The sequence below is a fragment of the Myotis lucifugus genome, unplaced genomic scaffold (genome assembly GCF_000147115.1).
Source record: "Myotis lucifugus unplaced genomic scaffold, Myoluc2.0 scaffold_945, whole genome shotgun sequence".
Lineage (NCBI taxonomy): Eukaryota > Metazoa > Chordata > Mammalia > Chiroptera > Vespertilionidae > Myotis > Myotis lucifugus.
The window spans coordinates 110,281-121,703 of record NW_005871993.1 but is presented as its reverse complement, the minus strand read 5'-3'; the positions used below and the strand labels follow the sequence as shown (position 1 = coordinate 121,703).

Genomic DNA, 11,423 nt, shown 5'->3' with positions numbered 1-11,423 from the left:
AGACACCTCCCCTGTGGCCTAACCTCAGAGCTTTCCAATGAGATGAACCTATGCCCTTTCCATTTAAAAAAAAATTTATACACCCCCCCCCCCCCACACACACCTCCTATATACAAAAACCCTAATATGCAAATTGACTGAACAGCAGAACGACCGGTTGCTATGACATGCACTGACCACCAGGGGACAGACCCTCAAAGCAGGAGCTGCTTCCTGGTGGTCAGTGCACTCCCACAGAGGGAGCGCCACTCAGCCAGAAGCCAGGCTGACAGCTGGCAAGTGCAGCAGCAGTGGCAGGAGCCTCTCCCGCCTCCGCAGCAGGGCTAAGGACCCCTTGGGGGATGCCGGCAGGCGGACATCCCCCGAGGGGTCCTGGACTGCCAGAGGGATGTCTGACTGGCAGCTTAGGCCTGATCCCCCGGGGAGCAGGCCTAAGCCAGCAGGTGGACATCCCCCAAGGGGTCCCAGACTGTGAGAGGGCACAGGCCGGGCTGTGCACCGGGCCTCTAGTATTTTATAAAGAGAAAGAGAGAGAGATACATCGATTTGTTGTTCCACTTAGTTTTGCACTTTTGGCTGATTCCTGTATGTTCCCTGACTGGGAGCAAACCCACAACCTTGGTGTATTGGGACAGCACTCTAACAGAGCCACCCCGCCAGGGCCCTATGCCCTTTCTATGAGGCTCTAACCTCAGACCGCTCCGGAGCCTAACCTCATTCTGTTTTACTCGGGTCTAAACTCATCCACTGGTTCAACTCAGACCCTTCCCCTGGGGTCTGCCCTGCATGGGTGCCCTGAGGTCTAACCTAGGCTGTTACCCTGAGGGACAGACGGGAGGACAAGCCCAAGCAAAACTCAGAGGAGGCAGTAAGGTTCGATGCAGTAGAGAGAACCCAGGCTGGACAACACGGGAAAGGATCCTGGAATCGGACCAGGTGGAAGGAGAAGCAAATACCACATCAGGAAACACATACTCACTATGGCCTAAGGCAGCGGTTCTCAACCTGTGGGTTGCGACCCCTTTGGGGGTCGAACGACCCTTTCACAGGGGTCGCCTAAGACCATCGGAAAACACATATATAATCACATATTGTTTCTGTGATTAATCACTATGCTTTAATTATGTTCAATCTGTAACAATGAAAATACATCCTGCATATCAGATATTTACTTTACAATTCATAACAGTAGCAAAACTACAGTTATGAAGTAGCAATGAAAATAATTTTATGGTTGGGGGTCACCACAACATGAGGAACTGTATTAAAGGGTCGCGGCATTAGGAAGGTTGAGAACCACTGGCCTAAGGGGTGGGGGCTGGGCCATGGGAAAAAGGTCAGAGGTCAGACTATATTAGCAGGAAGTGAAACTGCAATGGAGGGTCCCGGGTTGGACCCTGGACCACTGGAACGGCTGGATATGAGACTGTGACAGGGGAAACGGCAGTCAGGCTGCTTGGGAGGGTCAGAGGTCAAAGTACAGGAGAAAGCTGGACAGTGGGCCACAGCTCGCAGGCTTGACCACAACAGAAAGTTGGGAGGTTGGACTAAGGAAGGGCTCGAGGTGGCCAGAACAGAAAGCTGGGGACTGGCTGCGCAAGAAGGGCTGGAGGCCACACTGCGGGCAGGGAGGGAAGTGGGGCTCCGGGGCTGGAAGCTCAGCAGCTGCTGCTAGGAGACCACAGCCAGAGTGAGGCTGGTCCCACGCACAACAGGGGTGGCTGCAGCGAGGAGGGCACAGTCATGGGGGCAAAGGGAAGGATGGAGGTCAGATCACAGGGGCAGGTCTGGGCCAGGCCACAGGGAAGAGACGAGGTGACAAAGCATGAGGAATGAAGGACAAAAGTCAGGGAGGCTGAGGGTCACTGGGGAGACAGATGCTGCATCAGAATCCCCTTCACTGGTGGGTGCTCCCCTAGCTGTGAGTGCTCCCCCCTAGCTGTGAGTGCTCCCATCCAGCTGTGAGTGCTCCCCCAGCTGTGAGTGCTCCCATCCAGCTGTGAGCGCTCCCTCCAGCTGTGAGTGTTCCCATCCAGCTGTGAGGGCTCCCCCCTAGCTGTGAGTGCTCCCCCAGCTGTGAGTGCTCCCATCCGGCTGTGAGCACTCCCTCCAGCTGTGAGTGCTCCCATCCAGCTGTGAGTGCTCCCCCAGCTGTGAGTGCTCCCATCCAGCTGTGAGCGCTCCCATCCAGCTGTGAGTGCTCCCCCAGCTGTGAGCGCTCCCCCAGCTGTGAGTGCTCCCTCCAGCTGTGAGTGCTCCCCCAGCTGTGAGCGCTCCCCCAGCTGTGAGTGCTCCCGCAGCTGTGAATGCTCCCTGCCAGCTGTGAGTACTCCCAGCGGCCCCTTCTCCTGGGAGCTCTCCTGAGTCAACAGGAACCACTTCCCAGAAAAAGATTACCCCCATGCCCCAGAGGGGGCCTGCAGCCAATCCCCTTGCCTGAAGGTGAGGGAATCTACCCCCACTTTCTCCCTCCCGCCCCCCCCCCACATTCCCCGTGAACACGTCCTCAATCAAGCAGGTGTACGAAAATCCCATCTCAGGCTCCGCTTCCAGGGACCCAACCCGCGGAGCCCGCTACCTGCAGGATGTGCACGCCCTTCAGGGAGACTACGGCGAGCTCCCGCAGCCCGTCCCCGGTCAGGTCCACGTGGGCCATGGCCAGCAGCGGGCTGGGGAAGCTCCTCTGCCACAGCAGGCGGAATCCGCGCTCGGCCTCGGGGAGCCCCGACTCGGGGCCGCAGTACTTGTAACAGAGCAGCTCCTGCAGGGGCGAGGGGCTGGGTTACCCAGGGCGGCGGGGACAGTGGCGGGGAGGGCGGGTGTCAGCCCTTCCCTCAGGTCCTACCTGTCCATAGGTGGCCACCAGGACTTCCGGCTGCCCGTCCAAATCCACATCGGTGACCAGACCACAGAGGACGCTGTCAAACTGGTCACTGCCAGGCAAGAGAAGCTGGTCCTCCAGCCCCCGGCTCAGCAGGTCCCTGAGAGTCCCCAGCGCAGGGGCAGGCTGAGGTCAGATCGCAGCGCCCACTGCCCTTAGTGCCAGACCCCGGGCCAGGGCCCACACAGCTCCACGTCGAAGGTCTGCACACCCTCCTGAAGCCTGGACACCCCCCTGATCTCCCTCATCTCCAATCTGATCATCTTCCTCTCCACCAAGGGGAGCTCAAATCCCTTACTCCGACTGCCCACCGGCTACTCCCCGATCTGGAGCCCCACACCGCCCCCCGGAGGTGGGACCATCTGACTCCCAAATGGAAACCGACATGGGCCCCTGGGGGATCTAGACACCCACACTGTCCCCATGGAGCCTGGAGAGCTTGGTGCCCACTGGGGCCTCCTCACTGCTCACCAGGTGTGCCACAGCTGCCTCGTGCTGGTTCACCAGAGGAAATGCGCACAAGCTTGGCAAGCCTGCTGCTGGCATCACGTCAGTGGCCTGAACTCCGCCATGGCGGGAGTATTTACACCATGGGAACCGGCAAATGCTACAAATCAAGCTTTTCTCACACACGAAGGCGGTCGCTACACACCTGCCAGCAGGCTTTCTCCCCTCCTCCAGGGAGAGCGGACAGCTCGTGCCCATCCAAGGCCTCCACGTACCCCTACAAGTTCTAGCCTTAAACACTTGCACCCACTCCCTGGGACATGAACACCTTCACCTGCCCAGCCCTGAACCACCTCACCCAGAGGGACAAGGTCAGACCACAGAGCAAAGGTCTGAGGTGAGACGGCACCCACGCGCCCCGGGCCCCTCACCGATACACCACTGCCGGCTCCAGCATGCTGGCCACGAGCACGCTGTACTCTTCCCGCTGCGGCCCGTCCTTGGTCTCTGGAGAAAGAACATGAATGGGGGGTAGGTCTGAGGGGACGGGCCCAGGGTCCTCCTCGGTGAGAGGAACAGAGGTTGGACCTCAGGAGAAACCTGAGGGTGTGCTAGAGGGAGAGGCAGAGCTTAGACGAGGAGAGAGTGACCGAGGTCAGAGACCAGGAGGACAGGTCTGGGGTCAGACCACGATAGCAGAAGAGGCAAAAGCTGGTGACAGCAGGGAGGTCCAAGGCGAGGCCACAGTAGGAATGACGGTGGGAGGAAAAATAAACACCAGCCTGGGGGACAGATGGCAGCTGGCCGAGGTCAGGCCCAGGGAGACGGCAGCGAAGGGTGGACCCCGGTAGGAGGAGCAGAGCGACATGCGGGGGGAGAGGAGAGACCTTGAGGGTGAGACAGCGAGGCCTCAAGAAAAGCCGAGGCAGAGAGCACAGTGCGAGAGTGAGGACAGAGCAGGGAGCAGAGAAAGCCACAGTGCAGGGGTGAGGTCAGATCCCCAGCGAAAGGTAGAGCGGACCACAGGGGCGGGAGCTGGAAGGGAGACCTGAGGGCGTGGAGGGAGGGGAGGGACACCCTGCAGCTTTGGGGGCAGGCAGGAGGGACCAGGGGAGGGATGAGGGCTGGACGCAGGAGCAGAGCACAGATACGGGTGCGGGGTCGCCGAGCCTGCAGTTGTCCCCCCATGTCCAGGGCTCACCCTCGGGGGCCGACAGGCTGAACACGATCACGCGGGAGATAGGGCCGTCCTGCAGGACCGTCCACGTCTGCAAAACCTCTGCGGGGAGGGGGGGGGCACTCAGGGCCCTGCCGCCGCCCTCAGCCCCCCACCCCTACCCCCCAGGCCCCGCCATCACCTCGACTCCGCTGGTCCACATGGGCTACGCGGACGTAACCACTCTGACAGCCGAGGGCTGACAGTCGCCGGGATGTGCCGGGGAGGTTGTGGACGTCCAGCCAGAGGACACTGGAGGGGGAGCGGGCGGACAGAGAGGCCAGAGGCCGTCACGGGGTCCCAGTCCCTCATTCCACCTCCCCACCCGGCCCTCCCTGTGGCCCTGGGACCCTCGCTGCTGCCGGATTTCTCTGAGGTACTCCCCGCCACCCGACTTCTCTAGGGGTCCATTCCCACGACCTGTTTTCTCTGCGGCCACCTGCCCTGGTCCCGTCCGGCCGCTCTCAGGGGCTCTCCTACCTGCTGGTCAGGTTGGTGAGCTCCGGGAAGAGATTTTCCACGGGTTGTTCCTCAAACTGGTGCAGCCCCTCGTTCTGGGAGAAACAAGACCCAACCCCCGCTTGGATCAGTGGCCATCCCCTGACGACGACGCCGGCAGGGCTGTGCCCGCCACGCCTCCCCCTGCCTCACCTCCTTGTAGAGATGAATGGCCGGGTCATTCCCGCTCAGGAGAAACACGGTCTCCAGCAGATCCCCGACCTGGACCCTGAAAGCAAAGACATCTAGGACCCCAGTGTGGCAGAGTCTGTGCAAAACCTCTGCCTGCAAGAACCCTAACGTTGTGGGATCCAGACACTGGATCCAGGGCCAGAACCTCAGGATGCAGAACTATAGAAAGTTAGCATGCGAGAACCTCCCATTTCTAGAGCCCTCGTCTGCTAGAGTCTTCATTCCTGTAGAAATCCTATATAATAAAAGGCTAATATGCAAATTGTCCCTACTGGGGAGTTTGACCAACTGGGAGTTAGATGTGCGCTGACCACCAGGGGGCGGTGCGGAACATGGTGGGCGTTGGCGATGCGGCAGTGGAGGCACTGCCGGCCCCGATGGGCCCCAACGAGGGCGGGACTGTGGCGGGATGGTGGAGCAGGTGAGCAAGTGTTGCCAGACCAAGGCGGCAGGCAGCCAGGGGAAGGGAGGCCCTGGCCGGCAGCCATGAGGGACCCTACCAGTGCACAAATTTCGTGCACTGGGCCTCTAGTGTAATATAAAGCTCTAGAGTGGGTTGCAGGAGCCCAGGACACTAGAATCTCTTTCTCTAGAACTAGATCTGTTCTCTGTCTCCTTTAAATTACTAGGCCTTGAATAAACTGCCACCAAGGATATTCAGACACAGAATGGTAGAACATCCAGATCCTAGAATCCAGAAAATCAGTTTCTAGAACTCTCACCTGCTAGAGCAGAGGCTGGAAAACTATGACTCCACAGGCCAAATCCAACCTACCATCTGTTTTTATAAATAAAGTTTTATTGAAGCACAGTCATGTCCACTCATTTACATAGTCAATGGCTGCCTTCTTGCTATAACAGCAGACAAGTAGTTGTGACAGAGACGGTCTGGCCCTCAAAAGCTTAATGTTTACTGTATTTGCCACCTGGGCCTTTACAGAAAAAGTTTGCTAGCACCTGTGCCAGACCATTGGTGTCTAGGATGGAACCCAGAGCTCTAGAATGGAATTCTCATAGTGTGGGATTCTAGAACCCCAGTATTCTAGATGCTCTGTAGGGTCGCTCCTTGAAATAGGACAATGTTAGGACGTTATCATGACAGAACCTCAGAATTATCAAACTATAGTACTTTCGGTTCCTGGAATCTCAGAGCTTGCAACTCTAGAAAACAGCATTTCTAGCTCTTGGAATATCCAAATCTAGGAACGGAGGACCCGAGAACCTGAGAATTCTAGATATCTAGAACACGGGTGCTCAATGAATTCTGATGATCTAGTTTGGTGATAACAAAATGGTAGCCCATCAGCCACGCGTCTGGTCCATGGACACCTTAAACGCACGATGCTCTTAAAAAACAGGACTAGAATGTGATTGTCTAGGGGCAGGTTTGCGGTCTCCTTTGCTAAGCCCCTCCCCTGCAGGTACACCCGCACCCCACTGTACCCCACCCCAGGCTTACTCACTCGGCATGGTACAGCTGGAAAGGAGTGAACCGGAGCTCCAGGTTCAGGCAGCTCTCTGCAGGGGGAGCACAGGTAGATAGACGGGCACGAGGGACCTACAGGCGCCCTCCCCGCCCTCTCCCTCCCTCCAGGCCACACTTACGGGCAATGGAGTCCAGGTTGTACTCAGAGCCAGGCTCATAGTCACAGTAAATGTTAAGGAAGGGGCTGCCTTTGTCCCCGGAATCCTGTGGAAGGAAACTGGCCTCAGGGGAGAGTCGGGCTGGCAGGAGGGATCTGGGTCAGATTCAGTGGGATGCACATGTGTGTAAGGAGGAGGGTAGGTGGGGGGGGGGGGGGTCTCTGGGTACCTTGATGAACGTGATCCCCACAACCAGGCCGCGCTTTGGGGGCGACTTGTTGAAAGTGTCGATGGAGACAATCTCGGCATCCACTGGGAGTCATAGTCACCCCTGACCTCTAGGACTCCATAACCTTTAACCACTGCAATGATCGTGATCTCTGAATCCTATTGAGTCCTGATCGTGATCTCTGAATCCTATTGAGTCCTGATCATCATCATCATGGAAGCAGAGATCCTGAATCCTAACCACTTCCAGGCTCCTATGATTACCAGATCCGACCCCCTTCAATCACCCTGGTCCCATTTTCCCAACATAGCGATCCGGCTCAGACAGAGCCTCAGAAGCCTTCCCAACACCATCTTCCCGGCCCTCCGGCCCCACAGCGCCACGCACCGGGTATGTAATTGAACTGCAGCTCCTTGGCCACCGGCCGGATTTTCTGTCGGAGGTCTTGGTAGCGGAAGCCCAGCACCTTGCCTTTAAGGGTGGCGGCCAGCAGCTCCCCGCGCCCGCCCGCGCCGCCCGCCAGGCCGTACACGTTGCTCTGCGACGAGAAGCGCGTGAAGCTGTCCTCGCGCAGCGGGCAAGGCTCCGCGGCCACGGCCGCCTCCCCCATCGCGCGCCTCAGCCACTCACTCCCGCAGCCCCGCGCGGCCCGCCGTGCCCCACCCCACCCCACGCTCCCGAAGCGACCGGGGCCTCGGGGTGCCCGCTCGTCGCGCAGATTGACGACGTCACAGCTGCGTCGCTGCCCTTTACCAAGATGGCCGCCAGGCCTCCCCGGAGACTTGGCCCCAACGCGCCTGCGCGCTATGTGGACGGTAGATAACTCCCACAATAAAGCTTAATACATGTCAGGAACTGTTTGTTCTAAGCGCTTCCCATCTATCGATTTATTTAAAACTCACAAGCAGCCTGAGGTAGTTACTGTGCTTTATGCATGAAGGAATTGAGGCACACAGAGGTAAAAGTAAGATCACACACCTAGTAAGAAGTAGTATTATAACCCAAATAAGACCGTATCAATAGTTTGTTAATCACATTACTTTTAAAATGGTGAAATGTCCCGGCCTGTGTGGCTCAGGGGTGGAGCATCTACCTATGAACCAGGAGGTCACGGTTCCATTCTGGTCAGGCACATGCCCGGTTTTCCAGCTAGATCCCCCGAGGGCCGTGCAGGAGGCAGCCCATCAGTGATGTTTCTCTCCCTCTCCCCTCCTCTCTGAAGTCAATAAAAACATATCTATAAAAGAAAGTGCCGGTTGCTTCAGCTAATCAATTGGCTCTCAGGAATAGCTCTGAATATTAGATGAGAGTCTCATCTATATGTAGACATCCTGCTACTCATCCCGGAATATCAATTCTAATTGCGAAACTGGCTGATTACTTTCAATTTAGCTTTGAATTAATTTTTTAAACCAACATCTTGATGGTTTCAAGTTGTTTCTAATTAAAACATTGAATATATATATTAATAAAATGGTGAAATGCATTCTTCTTACCCCAAAGAAAGAAAGGTCTAGCTATTTGTCCTGACAAATAACCTCCTCCTTTATTGAATGGCTTTGTGCCAGTCACGTTGGCTGGATTATCCCATTGAATCCTCACAACCATCCTATTGTTACCCAGCATTCACTTATTCAGCATTCACTGGGCACTATGTGCCACACAACCTTCCCAAATTTACCTCGATAACCTTGCAACAATCCTGCAGAGGTTTGTTTATTAGCCCACTTTATAGAGGATGAAATTGAGGCTCAGGGAGAGTAAGTCCCTTGACTGATAGGCTAGAAAGGAGTGGACAGGATGTTAACTAGGTGTTTCTAATGAAGGGGGACATAAAACATTTGGGGGCGGGGGGCTAGCAATCTGAGTCTGTGCCAGTAACCTGCCTTCTGACCACACTCCATTGATGCCTGCCTTGCAGAACCCGTTTCTCAGAATACTCCCATTTTACAGAGGGGCCATAAACAAATGTGACAGCTTAGCTAGAGCTAGAGGAGAGGTCACCACCCAGACCAGGCATTTGGATACAATGTAACTTCCCCATTGTGACTCAGGAGGGGCTGCGGAAGCCCCCCACAACAGCCTGGTAGTTAGGAAACAGAGAAAACAAAGAATCCAAAGGGTATAAAGGGAAAGCTTCCTCCATATTCATCACTCAGGATTTGGAGAACTGACCCTGAGTCATTGTACTAGTACATCTGAAAGTAAATGGGTTTATCCCGGGTCTCTGAGTACTCCCTGTGTATTTGTTCAGTCGCCTGGGAAATTCTGTAACACTAAATCCAGGGTCTTACGAGCTTCCTGAGTATTTTGTCCCTAGAATGACAGGACAGGCTTGGGGACTCTTTACACCTGTATAGTTTCCAGAGTTGGCCAACTTTCTTTTTTAAAGCAAGAATCATTCTTTTAAAAAATATATTTTTATTGATTTCAGAAAGGAAGGGAAAGGGAGAGAGGAACATCAGTGATGAGAGAGAATCATGGATCGGCTGCCTCCTGCACACCCCACACTGGGGATCGAGCCTGCAACCCAGGCATGTGCCCTGACCGGGAATCAAACTGTGACCTCCTGGTTCATAGGGCCACGCTCAACCACTGAGCCATGCTGGCCGGGCTAGAGTTGGCCAACTTTCCTGTCACCTCCCTCCAGGCAGAAAGAACACATATACACAGATTGCAAGATCCGAGATGGCAGTAACATCCCCAGCATGTGGACCACAAGGCCCGACACAAAGCAAGCATTCAGTAAATGTGTTAAAAACCTACAAAGACGTGCCAGTCCTTTGCCAGACGGTTACATAAGAGACATAAAAGGCAAGTTCTCAAAGGCAGGTTGAATGTGGAGGGGGAGTGTGTCAGCCCCAGATCTCTGCATCTGGGGAGTGAAAGCCTTCGAGGGCAGGGTCTGGCTCCATGGTGAAGTGCTGTATCCCTAGGTGCTGGACTAGGGCAGGCACAGTAGGTGCTTAGTCAATACTCGCTGAGCGACTAGCATGTGGGGTCTAGTTCTGCTGCTTCTGAAGGCGGCTTTCTTCAGGCTTCTACCTCACATGGTAACCTCTAAACGACATCTCTTAAGAATTGTTGAGCCGAAACCGGTTTGGCTCAGTGGATAGAGCGTCGGCCTGCGGACTGAAGGGTCCCAGGTTCGATTCCAGTCAAGGGCATGTGCCTGGGTTGCAGGCACATCCCCAGTGGGAGATGTGCAGGAGGCAGCTGATCGATGTTTCTCTCTCTCTCTCTCCCTTCCTCTCTGTAAAAATTCAATGAAATATATTTAAAAAAAAAAAGAAAAAAAAAGAATTGTTGAGGGAATGAATAAATGAAGTTCTAGTTTGGAAAGGATTGTCTTGTTCAGTGGTTTCCAACCCTACCTGCTCTTTTGAATTGCCTGTGGAACTTTCAGGAAATAAAAAAACCCCAAAGGGTGGGGAACCACAATTTATCAGGGTGTGATCCAAGCTTAAATACTTTTTCTGATTTCCAGCACAGCCAGGGTTGAGAATTACTTTTTCAGTCACGAATGACAGAAATAGATTCTAAACCATTCTTCAGCCTGTGCTCATGGCAGACATCAGTAATCGATCCCAGGTCTCAGGAGTCGTCACTGAGCTCGAGGCAGCCAATATCAATCAATGGAGTTGTGAGAGGAGCAGAAGGGGCCAGAGGGGCAGGGCCGGGTGTCGCACTGGCCACTCTGATACAAACCTCTCCTGCACTCCATGCAGCTCTGGCTGGAGCCCCTGTCTGAGGAGTTGCCCTGTGACACCGCCTGCCTCTGGCCGCCTCCAGCCGCCCCCATGAGGGGTGGAAGGAGGGACATGCACGGCAGACGTTCACTTGACTCCCAAGCCTGCACCGTGGAGTGTGGAGGTGGGTAGTCCTTGCCCACTCTTCCCAGGCAAAGGGATCCTGTCATCTCTCCCACTCCCCACACCTACTGGGTCCTGTACTCTGCCACCAAGGTGCTCTCTCCCACCCTGTGACACGTAGAACAAGTGCCACCGGGGCCTGCAGTGCTGCCCCCGGGCCTGTGGACGTGGGTGAGGCTGGGAGATTCCGTGGGCCTCTTCCACCCTTTCTTACGTGACTGCTGCACCCATCCTCCAGCTGCTCTGAGGGTGGCACTGCCAGCCATCTACCCAGCTGAGGAAACCAGGGCTCACAGATGAAGATGGGGGGTTGCCAGACTCCCAAGTCCACGGCTCCTCCCCAAACCCACCATCCCTGGGCCTCCCTCCCTGAGACCGCCAACCCAGCCGAGTCTCCAAAGCTGGCCTCCTCTCCCCAGTGTGATCAGAGACCAGTGGGGGCCAGGAGACTGGACTCTAGCCCCGAAAGAAGAGGGGGTCGCAGAGGTGAAGAGGAAGGAAGAC

At 55.7% G+C, this 11,423-nt stretch overlaps 1 protein-coding gene across 1 annotated transcript in view; it reads right to left on the bottom strand.

Annotated features, from left to right (window-relative positions):
• KPTN (kaptin, actin binding protein) overlaps positions 1–7,757 on the bottom strand; it is a 9,383-nt gene extending 1,626 nt beyond the window's left edge. Inside the window, exons 1-11 of the mRNA XM_006106908.3 lie at positions 7,435–7,757; positions 7,048–7,130; positions 6,840–6,924; positions 6,698–6,752; positions 5,196–5,271; positions 5,025–5,098; positions 4,687–4,796; positions 4,530–4,607; positions 3,760–3,835; positions 2,846–2,981; positions 2,579–2,761 (exon numbers count right to left, since the gene is read on the bottom strand). Of these exons, the coding sequence (XP_006106970.1) occupies positions 2,579–2,761; positions 2,846–2,981; positions 3,760–3,835; positions 4,530–4,607; positions 4,687–4,796; positions 5,025–5,098; positions 5,196–5,271; positions 6,698–6,752; positions 6,840–6,924; positions 7,048–7,130; positions 7,435–7,657 (1,179 nt within the window). The 5' untranslated portion in view covers positions 7,658–7,757. The remainder of the gene's footprint in view (positions 1–2,578; positions 2,762–2,845; positions 2,982–3,759; positions 3,836–4,529; positions 4,608–4,686; positions 4,797–5,024; positions 5,099–5,195; positions 5,272–6,697; positions 6,753–6,839; positions 6,925–7,047; positions 7,131–7,434) is intronic.
• Positions 7,758–11,423: the final 3,666 nt, after the last annotated feature.